Source organism: Apteryx rowi, unplaced genomic scaffold (genome assembly GCF_003343035.1).
Source record: "Apteryx rowi isolate R43461 unplaced genomic scaffold, aptRow1 scaffold_119, whole genome shotgun sequence".
Classification (NCBI taxonomy): Eukaryota; Metazoa; Chordata; class Aves; order Apterygiformes; family Apterygidae; genus Apteryx; species Apteryx rowi.
The window spans coordinates 129758-151659 of record NW_020447408.1 but is presented as its reverse complement, the minus strand read 5'-3'; the positions used below and the strand labels follow the sequence as shown (position 1 = coordinate 151659).

At 36.4% G+C, this 21902-nt stretch overlaps 1 protein-coding gene across 1 annotated transcript in view; it reads left to right on the top strand.

Moving 5' to 3' along the window:
- LOC112975691 (BTB/POZ domain-containing protein KCTD5-like) overlaps positions 1-21902 on the top strand; it is a gene marked incomplete at its 5' end in the record, with an annotated part of 36709 nt that overhangs the window by 8069 nt on the left and 6738 nt on the right. Inside the window, 5 exons of the mRNA XM_026086091.1 lie at positions 1572-1680; positions 2810-2901; positions 4637-4732; positions 7910-8026; positions 13884-14009. Of these exons, the coding sequence (XP_025941876.1) occupies positions 1572-1680; positions 2810-2901; positions 4637-4732; positions 7910-8026; positions 13884-14009 (540 nt within the window). The remainder of the gene's footprint in view (positions 1-1571; positions 1681-2809; positions 2902-4636; positions 4733-7909; positions 8027-13883; positions 14010-21902) is intronic.

Here is a 21902-nt window from a genome sequence, read left to right as displayed (position 1 = left end):
ACAGCACATTTTAATACATTAGCAGTCATTTTCTTGAACATCTTCATAGATTAAAATAGTTAATTTTACATAAAATGTAGCATCCCTTCGCTTAATTATTCTAAAATAGCACTGTGTACTCCTCTGAGAGTGTCAAACCTTTAGTTTGTAATTACAAATTTTTTGGAGGGGGTAGTTCTGGTTGTGGTCTAGTTTTTTGATAATCCTGATTAGACAAACACAGCTTTCCAGAAACTAGATCTGCGTGCCTGAAATTACATCCACAGTCTTTTTTTTCCAATGAGACATACTAAAAACTTTAGATAGTGTTAAGTAGGGAGAGTTTTCAGGTATCACAGTTTAAGTAATCAAACATTTACATATCAGCATTAATTTCCAAATGCAAGGGATTGGGTCAGGGGAATTTTTTTGTGTGGAACAACAAGTATCACATATAGCTCTTAGGGAGAATGATTCAAATTTAGCTAGGATTGTTTCTATTGAGGCTGTTTAGTATCTCCTGTAATTTACTAGAATATTAAAAAAAAAAAATCTTTATGGGTGCTGCCACAACTCTACAGTATTTATTTGTAGGATATCTATTACAGTAAAACTGTAGGAACTAAAGGATTAATACTGTTATTGATACACTGGATAGTAGGAAGGACTCGTGGATCTGTTAGACATCTGCATTACCAATCATCTTCCTTAGAATTCTAGTCAACACAAGGTATGCCAACGTTGCATTGATCACACATGTTCACACTTAAACTTCAAATTATATAGAAAATATCAGTTTTGCTCCTCTATCTCCTTGTCAAGAATATCAGGTATGTAGGAGAATTTCTTGAACTGCATTCTGCATTCCACAGAATGCTACAATACTTTCAGTAAACTGAGCATTAGTTACAGTTTGATCTATTCTTTTTTTGTCTGCGTGAGGTAGGAATTGCATCTTCCGCCTTACTTTTATTTAGAAGATGCACATAGAGCCATTGCTTGGTATGCAGCTGTTCTCAGTACCTTGTTAGTATTTTTACTTCTGAGATAAGACAGAAACAAAAGATTTTAGAACAAAATGTTGAGGTTAAAGAAAAGGTAGGTTTCAATTAATTAAAAAAAAAAAAAGCCAGTGTATGAACCTCACTGGAATGTCTTTGTTCTGATTCTTCAGGTTTACAAACAAATGGTAGTTTCCTGCTTTTATGTATTGCTTTTAACCCTAATTTTCAGTGTTCTCACTTACTGCTTAAATCTTTCATACTAACAACGGTTGGGTGTTTTAATAAGAGAGAGCTTATCTCTGTTCCTTTTTGTCCTGTTCAGTCATGCTCATTCTCTTGATAAGGGGGGAATCGGTCAGGTAGAAGTTGTCCAGCAGGTGATAAGTTCTTTCAGTGACCAGTCTAATATATTTACAACTACATTGTTGAATCCCTTTTGATGACTTAAATAAATTTGACTTTAAGTATTGTACCTATATCTGAACACCTGCTTGGGCATTCAAATCATTGTGCTTTTTTGGCTGTGTTTGTGCGTGTGTATGTTTTGTGGGGTTTTTTGTTTGTTTGTTTGTTTGTTTTTTAATATAGGATGAAACAGGTGCCTATTTAATAGACAGAGACCCGACCTACTTTGGGCCAGTGCTGAACTATCTCAGACATGGGAAACTGGTTATTAACAAGGACCTAGCTGAGGAAGGTAGGACATTATTAAATCTCTTGCTTTTTTGTCACTTTCTCATTATTCTCACAGTTTTGCAAATCAAAAAAAAAAAAAACACAAAACCTCACATGTTGGTAAATATTAATCAGTTTAGCATTTCGATCAATTTCAGGCAGAGCTGATTGGTATGGTACAGTTCTACTATATACTGTTATTTGAAGGTCTTGAGTATGATTTTGATTTCAAAAACACAGACACTGCCCCCAGTTAGAAACAGAACATAAATATTCAGCCATGTGGACAGATGCCTTATATTATATAATCTTGTATCTTTCCTGTTTGACCCTGTGAAATAGTTGCTTTCAGTCCTCTTCAAGCAAAAGAATACTGGCTGCAAAACGAACTTTAGAAGATATAAAGCAAAATAAGTGAAGTTCTGAGATGTTCAGATGTGTGAAATATGCTGCCAAAGAGTAAATTCTCCCCCCAGCTATTCCCTCTCTGGCTCCAATTCATCAGTTTTACTCTGATGGAGGAAGACTCTTTTAAACCATGTGGTAGGAAAACTTGTGTTGATAAGATGTTGAAGAAATTGATCAAAGAGAAATAGAGTCTAACAATATTAGCAGGCAGTAATGTGAAATACAGTTTGAATATGCACTGTTAAACGCATAGTATGTGTGAAGGAGGACAGGTAAGGCTTGAACATGTAAGTCAGTGCAGACTGTAGTATGCTGCAGCAGTCAAAATCTTTAAGATGTTGTTCAGGGTGTAAGATCTCAAATGACAGCTAGGAAGAAAAATGTTCTGCACGTTGGCCGTTGCAGAGCTTTTCAGTAGGAGTATTTGGATTTTTCTTTAGCATTTCTGCCTGAGACAGCATCTGAACTATGATGGTCCATCAGTCTGCTGTGGAATGGCATTTCTGCTCCTTTTCTCTCTTTCCTGACTCTAATTCTGTATGTGAAATAGTATCAGTTTTCTTCAGTCTTTTCTTAGGACAGTTCTTCAGAATGACCTAAACCTTGAAATATATGGGCCTGAATCCAACTTGCAGGGCAAAATAAATCATTTCCTATAGCCATAGAGATCTCTGGAACAAGTTGGTGGTTTTGGCCTGGAACCTTTGTTTACACTTTCTTTTCCAAAAATGTTCTCATACTAGGTGTACTGGAAGAGGCTGAATTCTACAACATCACATCACTAATAAAACTGGTAAAGGACAAAATAAGAGAAAGAGACAGCAAAATCTCACAGGTGAGGCTGTTTTCTACTGTGCTTCTGATTATTTGTTCTATAGGAAGTAGTGGGTGAGTTTCATTTTTTTCTTAACTGCTCATTTCCCCGGTAAGACGTTGAATGGCTGCCTCCTTCATAAGCTGAGCTGGAACCATTAGCACACAAAGATTAATGTTCTTAATCTTCAGTACATGCCAGCATGTTTACAAAGGGCACAGGCACGTAGTTCCAGTTCTTCAAAATCTGAAAGCATTCTAAAGAATTGATCAAAAATGCCTAGTTGTATTGGAATCTGTCATAGTATTATTTCTGGAAATAGTTATTTTAGAAAACAGCTTGGGTAGCGTGTATTTTTCTCATATATATTTAAATACTCTGAATATGATGAGATTGCCTAGCTATAGTATAACTGCTGTCTTTGAAGTCTTATCCAGAGTTGAAATGGATAAATTCAGCAATCGGAGCATTCTTACCCAAAATAAACTGTTCTCTAGAAGGAAGGATCATTTGATGTGTGCCTCGTTCAAGCAGCTTCCCAAGGGAAGCAGGTACATCTTAAAGCATTAGACTGCAACCGAATCAGGAGCAAATTAAAGGTTAAAACATTATTATGTGTATTGCAGTGGCCCAAGATTTTCTTTTCAACTCTTCTTCAAATCTGTTGTTAGTGTATGTACAAATCACTCTTCTAATCCATTTTTTTTGCTTGTTTATTTCATTCTCTAGCTCCTGTTACACACTTTTGTAGCAAAGTTACTTTCTTTATTTGTGGTGCCCTATAGTTGAGAAGACACAGCCTCTTCTCAAATCAGCTCATGATTATTTCTTCATAAAAGTGAATATAACAGAGAAACTGTTAATTAAGGAAAGTATCCAAGTTTGTGATGGTTCTCTAACTCTGCTACTCTGGCTTTCTCTGGTAACTGGGTCCTCATGAAGATACTACAAACTGTTATTGTTGCCAAATTTCTCTTGAGACTGGGTCATGGGGTAGCAGTGTTGCTCTGACAGCATTTTCTAAAAGGGTTTCAGCTGACATAGTCCTACTTATTCATTGCTTTGGAGGGGAAGGTTTGGCAGGGACATAAAGAGATTTTGGAATATGGTCAGACAGTCCATAAAATTAGGTGGGCCTCTGTATAACCAGCCTTGAATTTTGAGATTTGCTTTTTTGTTTTGTTTTGTTTTTTAGTGAATCCCTATGTTAATGATGTGGTTTGCTACTTTGCAGACACTATGTCTGAACTTTCTGGAACACTGTAGGAAGGTCAGCTCTTTATGGATAAGTCTTAAGATTATTATGTTATTACTGATGAGTATATTTATTTTGAGTACCAGCATATTTGCATAGCTTAGCTGTTTTCATGCCTGAAACATTCATGCAGCATTACTGTATTTGAATCTTTGTAATATCATTCTGAACAGATCACATTTCCACAAGTTAAAATAATAATAATTAAAAAAAAAGAGAGAGAAGAATTGGCGAAAAAACGTTCCTAGCTGCAGTTTATTTCAAGATAAATTCTGGGCCTACAGATTAGGTATGCCTTTGCCAGAGTCTGAACCCAGAATTAAGAAAGGAGTTGTGGACCTAAAACATAACACTGACATAGCTAAAGGACAAGTGGCCACTGATCTTGTGGTCTTCAAGGTGTTGCTGCTTACTATTTCTATAGAATGAGGGAGATTTCAGACAAGTTACACAGATAGTGAATTCCATGCCGTATTGAGCATCTTATATTTTTTTCTGAAGGTGCCAGTCAAACACGTGTACAGGGTGCTGCAGTGCCAGGAAGAGGAACTCACTCAAATGGTCTCCACAATGTCTGATGGCTGGAAATTTGAACAGGTAACAAAACATACAGGATTTAATTACAAAGTCTTCTAAAAATTCAGTTATGATTGGAAAGAGGAGTAGAAAGTCAATTCCGTGCTTCTTTTTAAGTGCAATCATTATCAGAAACTGGACAGATAAAAATACACAGTTAAATTAAAATCTGATATCTGTAGGTTTGTTTGTCAGAAAACACAGAATCTGTTGTTCTCCTGGAGCTAGACTGAGATGACTTTCTATAAAAACACCAACAGCATGTTTCAAATGTAATTCTTCAGGATTTACAAGGGAACATTTGAAAGCTGAATAAACCAAAAGTCTGGACCCCCCTATTATGAGTTTATACTAATGGTAGGTCAGATATAAAGACCTCTAGGAAAAAGAGAGGATCTTGGGAGATAAATGTTTGTTAGGCCCAAACAATGGCTCTTCAGGAAAAAGACTGATACCCATCAGAGGGAGTAACTAACAAGTGCAACTGTGAAGCTGGGTGGATGTGAGCTATGTGAATGTTTCCCTTCTCTGCACGGCATAAAAATATGTTTGAGTGTATATTGAAGAATAAATTGTAAGATTACAAGAAAACCTTTCTGTTACTATCTTTGATAATCACTGTAAATAAGAAACTAGCTACATGGCATCTTCATCCTTCGTGTTCATAACCTATCAGAATATCTAAATTGCATTGGATCAATGAATCTGTTAACTCTAGAGTGAAACAGAAGTGTTCAGCAAATATTGTTCTCAGTGTCTGGTGCCTCTCTGGTAGGAGAGTTTGGAATGAACACAAGGCTTTTGTCCTGTGCAGTCTTCCCCCAATAACACCACAAAGTAATATTTAAAAAAAATATAGCAGAGACACCTATGAGAGCATTTTGTTTTTATTCGGTGGAATGTGTAAGGGGCTCATGTCATAGAGAAGGCCATGATCAAATAAACTGCCCCGGTACCCAGAAAACTTCTCGTGCTTCAGTTCTGTGGCTCAAGTATTAAAGAACCATTTGGCATGCTAGAAGCTGAAAGTTGTTTAGGTCACTGAAAAAAGCTCTCGCTTAATCCACATGACTGTTTTTTGACCAGTGCATTGACAAAGTTTCCTGGGCATTCTTCTTAGTCATGAGAAATCAGCTTTCATTACAAATACAGGTTCTTCACTTGTTAACTGATTAGATGGTACTGTAACTTTTACCTGTCCTAAAACCTTGTATTCTTTGGGAATATTGTATTTGGGAGCAATACTGCTTTGACAGTGCAACTGTAGAAAGAACCATTATAATCTCTTTTAGAAATTGTATTTTGGGAAAATTCCAGTGATTTTTCTTTTTTTGTACACTATCTCCTTGTTTCATCCAGCTTTCTCCCTGCTCTCTCTTCCCCCCATTGTTCTYGCTTGGGCATGCAGTTTGAGGTTGATAGACACAACAGATGTATGGTCCCTTATTATTCAACTTCATTACCTCCGCCTAGGCCATTCTCTGCTTTGGTTGTATTGCAGACCTGCTTTTAGTAGACATCATTCACTTGCAACATGATTATAATATTTGGTGTAATCCAAACAGTTTTGTTGTTAAGATTTGAGAACACTGTAGCATTTCTGTCGTGCTTTTTTCTAAATAGAGCTGTCTTACTAAGAAGCATGCTCCAGAAGCAGTTTTGGGGATGGCACCTACCATGCTGTATATATATCCCTGCTGGGACAGAAGTTACCTACTTTCTCAGAGAAGCACTATTTCTGTGGGTTGAGAGTCCTTGTGCTCTGTGCCCCATGTAACATGTTGCAGTGGTTGATTTTGATAAAAAATGTTTCTTTCCCTTAGAACATTTGAAAATTTTCTCTTAAAAACAATTGGATGTGATAATTAAACAGGAAAGTGTTAAACAACTGATAGACTTATGAGGATGCATTGATGCACTTTTCCAGAGAAGATAAATGAGTGAAAGCAATGCTAGCAAACTACAGTTATATATCAGTTTCAGTCCAAAAACTACCCCGAAGAAGTGTTCTCCATTAGAGCAAAGTACTTAAAAGTGGTTGTACTGCCCCACTTTCGTTATTTCACTGAGTTATTCTGTAGATGATTTTAGCTTAAATTGTTACCTCTTCAGGCAAAAAAAAAAAAAAAATTGGCATTACTGCATAATAAGAAACTTTGGGCTTTACAAAATTTCTAAATGCAAAGGCTTTAGAGAGGCTTGTCATGTAAAGTCATGTAAATTTAATGATTAATGTAGCCTGAGTCTGGCACCACAATGCTGCCTTAAATAGATTTACTACATGAGGAGGACAGTATTTAGCTGCTCCCTTCAAAATTATTCACATAACAATAGCAGAATATAAATAACTTTACTGATCGTGAGCCTTTTCATCATCGGTAATCTTCAGTTTACTCTGTATAGGCAATTGTTGTCTAGTTCTTAATTTAAAGCTCTGATCTTTCTCAAGTGCACTGGCAGGCTGTGCTTTAATTTGGGTTAGGCATTGCAATGTATTATTAAGATAAAACACTTTTTGTAATGAGAAGCTAAGAAATTTAGCTAAGATTGTTCTGAGCTTCTGAATTACTAGATATTTGGCAATTATGAACAAAGTTCTTGGTACTGATTTTCATGGGAACAAGACAGACAATTTTTTACACTACAGGTCTCTTCTTGATTCTTCCGTAAATTACCCCTTTTAAAACCAGTTTATAAACTCTCAACTTTTTCTTCTAATTGACTTCATATGTTTCCATAGCCATATTTTCTATACCAACATCTGGAACAAGACAAAGTTCTTCCATGTCTATACTGGATTCAGTGCTTTACGTAACATCTTCTAGTCTTATATCTACATGTTACCTTCTGCAATTGGTGTATATGACAGGAAAATAGTGCTCTCACTTTCATAATACAAGAAACTTTGTTTAGATTTTTTCAGAATAGTTGGCAATTCTACAACAGTATTGGGAGTTTTCTGATTTACAATCAGTAACTCTAACTTGCCTTGAAATTACAAAGGGCTTTGCGACTGCCTCTATAAAATTTAAGTATGTTGGAATTAAAGTTATAGCTTGACAGCAATCTGTTCTAGTGGCAAGTAAATGTTATCTGAACGTTTGAGCTCATCTGTTATTTGTACAATTTGGGTAATGGTTATGTGCTTCAGCTTTACAAAGGTTTCTTTTTGTGTTTTGCTCTGATTGGTTATTCCAGCTTGTCAGTATAGGTTCCCAGTATGGCTGTGGTCGGGCCCAGCAGTCAGAGTATCTGCTGATAGTGTCACGGGAAGTGAAAGGGGAAGAGAGATGCTTCCAGAAATGCTGCAGTGAGGTGTGTCACACCGTTCTTTTTGCCCTCACACCAATATGCTTGGCCTCCTTGCATTTCTGCTGCTTTCAAATCATTCCACTATTTTCCTGGGTGTACAGCACATAGTAGTTTGTGTGTATTTGTGACTGGCTTTTATTTATATTCATATTATTTCATTACACATCATGAATGTTCATATTGTTAAAAAAAAATCCTAGTTATTTAAACTTTTGAGTCAAAGTTTTTTCTTAAGAAGAATTTTTATCTTCTTACATCTTCCTCCAAAGTTAACAGCCTTTGATCCATACTTGTTGAGTAAAAGATGTACAATTTAAACATCAGGAGCTCTGCAAATAAAGCTCTGAGTTCACTGAATTCAGAAAAAGACATTTCTGTTAATTGTTGTTCCAGTTTGAATACATTTCATACATCTAATAATCAGTTAAATTTTGACTCCCAAGTTCTCTATTTCTGAAAAGGCAGAGGAGGGAGGGGAGAACAAAAACTGTAGTTAGTTTTAAAACCCTTATCAAGAGGAGGAAATGTCCTGTTCTTTTTCTTGGGAAACTTTCTTGAAATCCTAATGAAGAATAGTAAGTTCACCTATTTGTTCTTTAGGCTATCTCATCTTTCACGTTCCCCTCACCACCAAGTTACTGCTTTTTAAATTGCTGTGTTCCTTCCCATCGTTCGAGAGTTTGGGAGGTTTGTTTTTGCTAGGCAGTAACACTGGAAGCAGTTCCCATTTTTTTACCTTGCTGTGCTTCATTTTGAAGTGGCTTATGTGCATCTGTTTGGGAACCTGGTGTTCTGTAGTATTTTTCATCAGTAAAATACTTGGAGAAAACTTGTTCTTTTCCTTGCTAAATGTTTTTTCAGTCTGAGAAACTAGTGTAACATCATTAAGATAACATGTCAGTAAAGTGGCTGTATGAGCAGAAACTTGCCTGCAAGTTTACATGGTCACTTAATCATGCAATTCTAAATTTTAAACCTAGACTGCTGCCTAAGTATATTCCAGAATCTACTTTCAAGGCACTAAGCAGTATCTATTTCTTGCAGTCGTATAGGTAACATTCAGAATGTGGATTTAATGCACTGGTTTTGCCAGCTTCTGGGAACTGAGAAGGGTACCTGGGCTATTGCTAAGGATGCCTGGGGTACAGACACCATGATGTTGTCCTAGAGAGCACAAAGTAAAATTCAAAGTAATGAAATGGGAGATGGGGGAAGGCAGTGAATAAATGAAGGCAGTATAAAATCTGTAAGATTCTGGAAAGGAATAAACTTTCCTTCCTCTTACAGTTGAGGTCTGACAATTGATAAATTTCATCCTTAAGAGGCCTGAAATCAATATGCTTGCAGTCCCGCTGTCAGTCATCAGTGCTAAGTTTAAAGGCTGATGTGTATGTATTTTAATAGCCTTTTACAAACTCTTTGAAAAGGCAGTGGAATGAACACAATATAAATCTAAAAGGAGTGGAGGCTATTCTTATATTATACAACTTGATCCTGTAAGAAATTTGAGGAGAGAACTAATTTCTTTCATTTGGTCAACTGTTAGTATAATAAAAAAGATGAGCTTTGCAATGTACAAGCAGTTCTCCAGGTCTGAAATAAAAGCAGTAATAATCTAAGCTAAATAGAAGTTGAGAATAATTTTTATGAGTTTTCCCTGGTTTGAGAATCAGACCACCACAGAAGGAAGGAAATTGATAGTCACAAAGTAGAAGGGATAGTTAATATAAATAACTCCTGTGGTAAGACGACATAGGCAGGTAGGCAACACATTGCTTGTGCAAGTTGGAATGGTTATCTGTGATGGCAGTACTATTACTAATTTTGTCCTGTAAATGTGCTATATAGATTCTGAATCAATATCATTATACCAGTATAGCAATTCTGTACAGAAAAGCTATTGAAATGCAGCTGGTTTTGAGACCTATCTCTGGCATTCAGGTAGGCATGAGATTTGTTCACTTTAGAAGTAAGGTGAGACACCAACCGTTTTGTCCAGATATAGCCTGTTCATAGGGATATTTTTGGTGTGCAGTCATTGATTTAAGACTGGAAGCGATTCATATATTCTGCTGCCATTGAATAACTTGATGCAGGAGTGATTTACTTGTAGTTGAACTATTTTGTCAGCTATACCAATTTTATCATCTGCTTTTTCTAAACAATTTTTAAAAAGCTTTTTTTTTCTTAGAGACCTGCAGACTCAGGAAAAGTTCTTCAGAAAGTTACTTCATTATTGTCCCTCAAATCATTATTAACTCTTTTCTTCCTTGAAAACAAGTCTGACCATATCTAGGCATCAGGTGGTCTCTGTCCACCATTACTTACGCCAGTTTTTTTTTCTTTTGCCCTTTCAAGCTTTATGGGACAGGAGCTTCCCTCTTGTCATTTCTGTCTTCAATGTAATGCAAATAACTCTATTTCTGTTAATAAACAGAAATCCATCCCTGCCTTTGTTAGTTGCAGCTGACAGCCTACTAGTGTCAGCAGCCTTATTCTACACAAAGAATAGATCTTGATCAAGTGAATTTTAATTTTCTGTGATATTTAACACTGACATTTTTCCTATGCTCAGTTATGACCCTATTGGGGCTCACAGGGGCCTCAAGCAGGATCACAATGTGTTGGTAAAAAGTATAATGAAACAAATCATAGAAATAAAAAAGCAAAATACATATAAATAGCATTGAAATCTATGAAAATATCCTTTTTTTTTTCTCCTTAAGTTCTTGGTCATTAGAACTCTTTGCTGTTTAGGCCCTGTGAGCCAAAAAAGGTTTGTACTTTCCAAAAGTTTGAGAAACACTGGGCTGGATAACCTGAAAACCTCTTGCTGTTCATTGTAATGCATGTTTTACATACAGACCTCAGATTACTCTGATTTCCTTCTGTGTTTTAATTAATTAACAACAACTTCCAGTTTTCCAGCATCCTTTTTAAAGTGTGGCTACCAGTACTGGGAATGCTGAGATGACTTTTGGAATACCAATGCATAATATTGCTTTATTTCTAATCATATTTTCTGGCACTACAGTTCAGTTCTAATCTGCAACCATTTTCCATTGTTTCTTTTCCACCCTTCCTCTTACTGCTGCTGATGCATCTCAAGAAGCTATGACAAAGTTTCTAGCATACTACTGACACTATACAAATAATACATTCTCGGTGGCAGACATACGGAATTGTTTACAACAGTATAGTGCAGCTGAGTTTTGAAGAAATGATATTTAACATTACAAAGGAAACTTTATCTTGAAATGCACCAATTGATTAATAATGGCAAAAAAGTCATCCAGACTTACTGCAGGCAGAAAAATCAGTAGTTTTTGTCCTGCTAGCTAACAAATAGTCAGTCTATCATGTCTCATAAAAAGAATCATGTCCAAAAGGTCAACTAAAGCATGAATGGGGGATTTTAAGTAGCTATGTACTGAAGACATTTCCTTGTTAAACCAGGTTCATGATCTGGCTGATGTTAGCGGCTTGTTTCACATCTGTTTATGGAGAGATTGTTTATTTGTGTTGAGTGTCAATGAGTGAAGTCAAATCTTTCCTCCTTCTGGTAGGATAATTACTACAGTTGTTACCATAGTTTATCTGTTATCCAGTTCTTGCCATTTTGCAAGAAGAAAGTTGACTGTATACTAAAATCATATGCTTGAATTTTATTTTTCAAATTTCCCTCCAGAGAAGGTAAATTTTGTAGGGTTTATTTAAACATGTATCCAACTTCTTTTAATGTTTTTTGGCTTTTAAGTGGGTTAAAAATACTGTTTAAAATATTCCTTACATTTCTCCTCAAAAATTGAAGTAGTTACTGTATTTGTATTATATACTTGGTAATTGCTATATAATACATAGTCTAAATTTTGTGCTGCTTTAACAGGCTTAGAGCCAACTTAGCAGCTTTTTTTCTGAAAATTTGTGTACAATACTTTTTGCTGATAAGGAAGAGAATCAACAAATCACCTCTATAAATGAAGTAATTCTGGGATGGCTTCTCAGCCCAGGGTAGACTTTCTTAGTCCATTTTGTGCAACTAAGCAACTGTGTTATTTTATGGGGTTTGTGATTTCGTATCAGACAAATATATTATGGTGGAGACTGCAAAGTATTCAGCTTTCCTTCCAACAACTCTTACTTCCCCCTGCTTAACAAGAGAGGCCTTGCAAATAGCATTGCTGTAGCACTAAGCAGGATACACTAGGAGTAGAGGCTGGGCCATGAAGAGTGGGACCTAAGCCTGATATTAGGGATACTGTAAAACCATCCAGGTCTGAAAACTTTGACATTGCCTAGAACTGGCATCAAGTTGGTTCATTGTGTAGGCATAGTGCCTGCTGTTCTTTGTAGACGCTGTCTGTATCCATCCGTCGAGATGCTTGTGTGGCTGTCTTACCATAGTATTGTATCATCTGAGCATCTCTGGCTTATCTCCTCTTTAAAGTACAGTGAGGCTTTATTCTCTCATGACAATGCTGCATGGAAGCTGTTTTTAACCTTGATATACCCTCTGCTTTTGTTGGAGAAATAGTCTTATCCCTCAAGTATCTTGCACAAGTAGAGCAAGATTCCATCTTGGCTACACCTTCCTTGCTTTAACAAGTCTTTTACTCTTTTTAGCTCTGTTAGGCTGATGTAAGTATGCAGTTTGCTTTTAGACAGAGAACCATAGACTGCTTCAAATGCTGCTGCCCTAAAAAAACAAGTTGAGCTTTTTCTATGGGCCTATAATCAGGGCACAGTAATAATGTAATAGAGACTGATGAGTGATCTGGATTTGGGACTAATAACTTCTGTCATAAGGGGGTTGAAAATCAGTATATGAACTGAAGACCGGGGAATAGAACAACCTTATCACATGTCTGTGGTGGCTTGGTAGGTAGATTTAGTATAGTTGTGGTAATGACATTTAGATGCACTGTGTCCTTGTGTCCCTGTGTTTAGGTCCTTGATCTGTGTCAGTAATTACAATACCATACATAATCTTGTCATGCTTTTGAAATAAACCTTTTAAAAAACTAAGCTAGCTACATCCGAATTGATTCTGGCTGGGAAAGGCAGGCTATGTAAAACTTCTAGCATTAGGCAAGTGTACTGTGTGTAAGGTAAGAAAAGTTATATAAAACTTCTACCATTTGATAAACATGCTGTATATGAGGTAATACTGATGTTGAGCATATACTTCTTTCTCAGTAAATTGTCGTCATTCAATATTGAGACTTCTAGAGGCTTGTAAATAAGTCACATTTCATTATACATGGCTTCTGCTTGTAATGCTTCTTTAATTAACTTCCCTGTAGGAGTGCACATGAATTTCGAATGTTAGTCTTAGTGTCCCACCATGCTGTGTCTTGCTGTTTTCCAGTCAAATGCAGAATTCAGCTTCATCCGCTCAAAATACGTTTTAATAGAAGGACCATCATTCCATAAGTAAAGTGGTAGGTGTCCCTTCAGGCTAGAGTGCTTCCTGCATGCAGCCATTTACATGTTAAATCATGCCACACAGACACCACGTACAGACTTTTTAAAAATTAACTTTGGAGGACAGGAAGGTTTCTGATAAATAACAGGACACAGGCTGCTTCTCCGCTGGCCTACCTCTGTAGCCTTTTCTTTGACAGTGTAATCATAACCTTAAGCCATTCAATTTGTAAATGTCTACAAAAATAAGCTACGTCTATTTTATCATCAGAATGTCAGTGTATTTGTCAATATTAAAATGTATTTGCATTAAAGTGGAGAACCATGCTTCAGGCACAGCCAACAGTCTGAAGAGTGAGGGGTGTTTGTGTTGATGATGATGATTGATGGAAATTATTTTATGTGGAAATCCAATTGACTTTTTTTCTTCTTTCAGCTGGTTAGTATTGGTTCTTCCTATAACTATGGCAATGAAGATCAGGCTGAATTTCTGTGTGTTGTTTCAAAAGAATTGCATAACACTCCCTATGGCACAACTAGTGAACCCAGTGAAAAAGCAAAGGTAAGTTACTAGACACTGGAGTAAAGAAATGAATGGTATTAAAGCAGGTGGACTTGGCTAAGTCATGCTTTCTTCTGGACCATTACTTGCCTTCTTCCTCTCCTCGAGGAATAATGATTCCCTGTTCATTGTACAAAAGAACATAAATGGTGCAGCCAACATGCATTTGTTGTACATATAAAATAGGATCTTTAAATGGACTACTCTGTACTGTTTCTGATATCTGTCATGTTGTTTGAGTACTAGTAAACATTTGCTGTTTACATTTGAGAATCTATATTTCATTTCTCACACATTTGAAAGATTTCTCTTTCTGCCACTGATACAGTTGAAAACCGTTTCTCTTGCTTGAGCTCAACTGAAGAATTCTCACTATCAAGAATGTGGATGTAATATGCTCCTTCTGAAAAATATAGTCCTCTGCAATATGTTATAAGATATATTCCTCTTAAATGAAGCTATTTGTTTGCTTATTATTTTCAGGTTTCCACCTAGTTCTCTTTTCTTGCTGTAACCAGCTTTACGAAGAGATTGTAATGGGTGCAATTTATCTTTCAGCGTTTGTACAAGGAAAAGATTAAAAAAAAAGACACAATTGAACTGTAATAAGTTTGACTAGTTATATAGGTCTGTAATAAGTTTGACTAGTTATATATGTAAGTGAATTATACTGTTCTTCTCTTCCATGTGTATCAAACAGTTTCTATCATGGTACTGTTGCCTTTTGTGAGGAGATGGCTACAGACAAATTGGCTACTTCTATAGTTGGCTTAAAAACTTTTAATTTAGTATGTTCAAATGAGAAGCAACTGGTTAAACATCAAGGATTGCATTTTCAAGAATCACCTTCTAAGAAACAAATCTTGAAGTTCAAAAGATAAATAATGCTAAAAAGTGATCTGTGTCTTGATACTGGGCCCCCAAGTGTACTGTAACCACTTCACTATTTTCTGTGGCTTGTAACTTGGTTATGCTGCTCTCTTGCAAATGAAACTATAAAAATACTCAAGGCTTTATGTTGGATTCTTAGTGAAATAATCGTTTTCTGCTGTTTTGTCACAGTTAAGATAAATCTTCCAAAAAGTTACAAATGATTAATTTAATCAAAGATAAACAGTGAACCTGGGTAAGACATGGTACTGTTTTTCTAAAACCCTAGACAAGGTCTGCCTTTTGCTATGATGCTTCAGGAAAACTGAAAAGTTGACAAGTTAGACGTGTATAGTAATAGTTCAGGACTGGGATATGTACCTGAAATAAAAAATGTAATTCTTGAATGTAATATACATCTTGATCAGGAATTGTAGTAAATCTTTTTGACCAGGGTGAAGAATAAGAACTAGTGTTAATCTTTAGTTGCAGGTATAAACACTCACTCCTCCTGCCCTGGAAGAATTGAGCTGTTGCTAGTAATTAATGACAATAAGCAGTTTCCTGTCTAATGGAGACTTTTGCAACCAGTAATTGTAGCTGCTTTTCACTCCCTAAGGCCAGAGGAACTGCACTGCTGCTATCTCAGCAAAGAAGTGGTAAATGAGATAGTGGTATATTCAAAGGTCAAGCTTAGCTGGAACTGTGTATGGTATTAATATAAACTGTTTCTTTATAAGCAACCTGCTAGCTGTAAATTGAAGTGTTTGGTTTTCAAAGAGAAATACCTGGAGGCTGTTTTTCAAGGGAGGGCAGGGAGAGAGGTAAGGCGGCAGAAAGGAGGGTCATGTGAGAACAAAAGTACTAAAAGGGTTGCACTTCTACAAAGTTTGAGAAAATGCATTAGACTGTGAAGTTCTTTGTGATACCATGAGAGTCACCTTAGAAAGCAAATGGATGAAATTATCCCCAGACATTGGCTGGTTATATACCATTTGGAAGTATAACATTGAGAATCTCTTTAACAGTGTGTGGATGACACCAAAACACAGGAGTTAATTTTGAAAAAATAACTTACTGGAATCTTCAATGTGTAAGTTTGCCCATCAGCTGCATTAATAGAGAGAATGTCTTAAAGGGATGCTCTGAAGAAGAGTTGGGGACACTTGAAGAATCATGTTTGATGTATTGTGTATTTAATAGATCCTTTATTTTGTAGGTATATATCATGCTGGGGGGGGGGGGAATACCTTTTTGATTGAGAGGTTTCTGACAGTTGTGATCAGGAATCTTGACTGATCCTTGAACCTACCTTGTCTCGGTAGTTTCCTGCTTAGCCAACTTTAATTCTCCAGTCTGTAATCTGTTTACTAGTGTCTGAATTGGTCTTCATGAACATCACATGATTAAAATTGAAATGTGTCTCAGTAAAAATTATGTACTAGCGGTTTGTTGGTGTCTCTAACCCAATCTGCTGCAAAAGTAATAGTTAGGAAGACTTTGCCATGGCTTCTGAAATCATTCCTATTATGAGAACGCATTATTCTGTGTATATCACCAGATACCGGTATTTCAATTAATAGTACTAGACTTTCAAAACAGGAAAAAGCATTTTCTGAGTAGACCATCTAATCAAACTTCACCTTCATTCCTTCCAAGAGATTTTTCTCTTGTGTTTTCTTTTTTGGAAAACAGTTTGACTATGTAGGTTAGCACAGGGAAATGGTAGCAATTAAAACTTTGAAACGTAGGATACCAAAGTAATCAGAATCTTCCACCGTGATGGATCTGTGCAGTCTTTACTGTCTCTCAAACCTGTACACTACTTAACTGAACTATACATTGGTGAACTTAAAGCATAGCAATACAATCATGATAAGTGATTTTGCTGATGTAAAATACAGCAATAAAATAGCAGAAAATATGCTATGCTTTGAGATATTAGTGGTAAGTAAATTAAAAAAAAAGAAAAGAAAAACAGGAAAAGGCCATTGTTCAATTTAGATCTCTAAAACGCAACTAACCTGATTGTCATACAGGAATAAGCCTGACTGACTTTAAGCTTGAATAATTTCTGATTAATTAGTAAGTGAAACGTCTGTTTTTGCAAGGGCTTTAGGCACAGATCTTGTATAAAATATGTTTTTTCATGTCATATCCATTCTTCAGCATTTATGTTTTTATTCAGAATGTATTTCATGCTGTTTCTGCATATTCTTGTTTTAGATTAATAAACTCTTCAATTTCCATTTTTAGGAAAATATCTGGTCAAAATTCATCGAAAAAAATCACAACCAAAACAATTTGTTACAGCATTCCCCAGATATCAAGCTTACAGTGTATTTAAGCACCCTGCCTTTCTTAGTTCTTCTATTAGTAGTTGGCTTTCTCGAACTTTCTAATAAACCCAAGAGAAGGAAATTAACCCCTCTGAGGCACTGACTTAAAGCATTTCAGTGGCTTCTACTAGTAGCCATGGCACTACAGAAGGACAACCTGTGTTCCCAAGAGCATTCTTCTCTTTCATACCACTTTATTGACCTGCCACTCTTGGGAGGAATGACCAAGGCCTATTCATAATGCCTGCATCCAAAGTTATGTTCCCAAGTGCTATCCTTCCACATCTGTGTAGAGGAAACACAGTTAAGGTGCCAGCTTTACAGTTATGTTTAAATTGTCTCTATGGTCCCTGCATTATGTTATTTGGCACTATTGGCTTCTGTCTGCTGACTTTAGGACATTTGGGAATGGAAAATTTCATGCATTTTATAATGTTTCTGCTTGAAATTGTCTGCTATATTATTTTCTTATGAAGAGTGGGTGTCCAGGTTAAAAATAAATAAGTGTCACCCCAATTGCGTCAAGTGTAAGTGGACTGTACTTCGTTGCAGCTCTGACTCACTTACAATCTTTTCTTTTCCTTTCCTTTCTCTATACTTGCTGCATGCTGCATGCCACTCAGAGTGAGGATGAAGAGACGGATTACGATATGAATGACTCAGATTAAGTGTAAATGTCATGGTGAGCACTAGCTGCCCTAGGATTTTACCCACATGCTTTTTTTCAGCCCCATCCAATCCCTACCCCACTAGTGCTGTCCGTTGGCTAGTCCTGGTGGTGTATTTGTTTGTGGTTATAGTTGCGGCACAGTTAGCAATGACAGAATACCTACTTTGGATGTTGCTTATTTGACAGACTAAGTCATGCTGCTGTTATCAGTTGTATTGTGATCAGGTCTTTTAAAGCTATGCTGAGAAGAAAAGTGCTTCATGCAGTTTCTGGGGGGGAAATGCTTTTTGATCAAAATTGTTTTTCATTTTTATTTTCTTTGCACCACCTTTTCTGTCAAATATTTATGTTTGGGGCATCTGATAACCTGCAGCATAAATTTTCAGTAAATGTCTGATTTGACGATAAATAAACATAAAGTGCAGCATAGTCAAAAGTCTTATCTGATAATTTTTGACTTGTTATTGCTATATCAAAATATCTTCTGGTTTTCAAATCAAGGCCTTGCAAATATAAGCAAATGATTTGATCTTTACAGTTATATGTATCATAGGAAACTCCATCTTTGGAGAGGGAGCAGGTCTTTTTCCACCATAGTCAAGAAGTTAGACATCTTATTGAAGATCAAGGTACTTCTATGATTTTCTAGCTGTGACCTTTAAAGTAGCATCAGAAAGAACTTTCACAACTTTTTCCTAAAGTGCCTACAAGCACTGCTCTTGTCTATCCTGCTACCCAATTTCTGGAAGATAACTTAGCACTGAATGTTCAATGGTATGATGTGCAGATAGTGACTGGAATCCATATACATTCTATATACTTGTAATTGCATGAGACTGAGCTTCAGCTTCTTATCTGTACACTTTTTTTTTCCTGTAAATGCAACCCTGTACTTATCTCTGAAGTGTTTTCTCAACACAGTTGGAGAAAAAACTAAATTATTGTCTTAACAAGTACTAACAGAAACTACTCTGGGGTAAAGTATGCTCTTTTGTCCAGTCTTCAGGAATGGCTGCAAGGAAGGGTGCGAATCTGAACCTTTATTGGAAAAAAATAAACTGGCCCTGTCCTGGAATTGAATGCAAGATTCCTAGGCTGCCTGACAAAGGGACAGTCTCTTAAGAAGCTATTTGATTAGCAACAAATTTATTCTGAGTGGGAGGAAATATTCTCATGCTCTGCTTCTCTAAAAAGCAGTTGCACTCAGGCTCTTAGGATCTGAGAGTTTATTCCACTCTGTGAGCTTTTCTAAGTCAACTTTGGACTTACTGCACCTGGAAGGAAAGCAGAACAGAAAGATGGAAAGAAAGAAAATTCTGAAGACAAAAGGTCTAAAATTTTAAGGACAGAGGAACATTATCAATGAAGGCCTCCGTTCAGCTAATAGAGCACATTCTCAGATGAAAACTTCTTTGGTGCCTGGTTCTGCTCCAGAGCTTTGAGGAAAAGATTTAAAAAAGAAAAGGGAAAAGGGAAAAAAAGAAAGACCATACTGCTCAGTCCTAGATACTGGCAGTTTAGGAGGAGACCTGCCATAACTATTTTCAGATGTTAGTGACATCTGAAAGTGTTGAGACATCTTCTCTCAACATTCTTGTCCAATAAACCTCTAGTGTTTTCAGGAATAGTCATCTTACATTTTTCTCAGGAAAAAAGGATGAATTTTAAATTGCAAAAGAGAGACAATAATCATTACTTGCTTCAGCCTTGTTTTTGCTTCTCTTGGTGGCCGTTTCACTTACCAACTCTATTTGTTATGTCAGTGTTATCAACTATATGGACATCTACGCCAATACATTGTTCTCAGCTATGGCCAACTACAAATATTCAAGGAAAGAGTTCAAGTGTGAAGCATTTATCAAATTAATTCCTGATATAGTTCTCCCAGCAAACAGCAATTTAGGAATTTTGGCTTCAAACCTGTATCCAGATCATTGTATTAAATAGGTATCAATGGCACTATCTTCTGTAAGTTTGTCTAATCCCTTTTGAATGTATTTATACTAGCAGTTACTGAGAAGTTTTCCATGCCTGGCTTTTCTTCATAGAATTCACTTGTATTTTTCCTACAATTTTATACAAAATGCTTGTCATTTAGTGCACACAGCAAATTCTCTTCATGAAATAAGCAATGTTGGCATGCAATACATGCCTTAAAGCATTTCACAGTCCATCAAAACATCTTTCTGTATTTGGAACTTTATCAAAGCAGCTGCAATGTTGTCTGGTCTCATAACTTGTGAATAATAATAGTAGTGATTATGAAATGACAAAGAAGTTCCTAGCTACAAAGTAAAATCCAGATACTGCAGGAAAGGCAAGGGATAAAGTGGATTTTTTTGGAAGTTAGTACTCAAATGTTTCTGAGGCATACAAATGGTGACAGGGTCTTCATGAACTTCAGTCCTCGAAAAATCCCATAGAGTTGTGCAGAGTGGGAGAGACCCTACTTGACTACAGTCCCTGTGAAAGACTTACTAGGCTTGATGACTAATAGGGCTGATAGGATTAAATTATCAACAATTTAGCAAAACTAAAAAGAAACCAAAAACCTAGACCTTTTCATTTAAAACTATGTGAAACTGCCACACTAAGTGGTTGCTAATTTTTACCTTACAGCCTCAAAGATTGAAGAGTTTGTGTGTACTGTCAGACTCTGTGGATCCTTTGGGATGGAATGTACTACTGAGTATTAGCATAAGGTGTTTGTCTTAATATGAAACTGCACGATAATCTCCATAGAAGGAAATTCTACACTGAAGACAGCTGTGGCCCTTTCTTGGGGATCGTGCCTTTGCTTTCTTTCAGCTTTTGAAATCAAGAGCCCTTCCCTAACATCAGGAAAACAGCCAAGAAACAAAAGACAATGAAGTGTCGTTAGAGATAATTTCACTTACTGGTGAATGTTGTTCAGTGCTTGTGCTCAGTATATTTGGAGCTTTGCTTAGTCTTTTTTTGGCTACTGTCATGATTTGTTCTATAGTTTGCTTACAAGCTTCCCTTTAGTACTAAACAGCCTTAGAGTTAACCTCATTATTGCTGATGGCCATTCAGTTTAGAGTAGCAAGACTAGAAACATGGTTGCTAGTCAGCAGTCAGTCCTAAGACTTGGATCCTTTCCTCACTGGAGAAACTGAAGAGAATTGAAATAGAAAAGGCAAAAATAGTCCAGGTGGAAGTAGGATAGGTGGCCTTCCATGTTGTAAGATGCTGTAGACAAGGATTCCTGTTTTTTTCAGGGGCAGATACTTTCTTTCCATTAGACTTTAGTCCCTTTATTTAAAATACGCCTTTTTTAAATGATATTTAACAAACTGACTCCTTTTAGCACCCCCACCAAAAAAACCCAAAAAGTCAAAACAAAAAAAACCTCTACCAGATGCTTTTACTCACTGTAATGGGAGTCTCAGTTCCTTGGTAATAATGGGAGGTTGAAATTCCACAGACAGAACTTTTGAGAAACATATTCCTCCTCATGAAGTCACAGCCTCCACTGTCTCTCAGCTGCTTATCTTGGGCAATACAAAGGATAATGTTGGACAAGGTAATACGGGAAAAGTATAATGTGCTATGTCCTGTCTTGACAGACACAATTTTCATATGGACAAGGATGCTTTGCAGACTTGTGAAATCTTGCATGACCAAATAATATTCATGTAAAAATATTTAAAAACTGTTTTCAAAGTAGTACTTATTTTCACATAGGTGTTCAGTTCAACAGATAAGCCTTATATATCAAACAGTATGGCAAAAATCTGAAGAAATCTAGTAGGCTGAATTTAGTTCATGAAAGAGATCAAGCTTGGGCATCTATTCCAAATGTTAGTTTAGTTCTTGCAAACTCATAATCAGCCTTTGAAAAGTACCTGTGTCATCTCATCCAAAGTGCCATTTGTGCACATTTTGAATTGCTAATTCATGTTTTCAGTACTGTTTTATGGGACACAATTTGCAGCTGAAACTTCAGAGAGTTGAGGGCATTTTACTGGAACAGGGTAAATGAAAATTAAATCC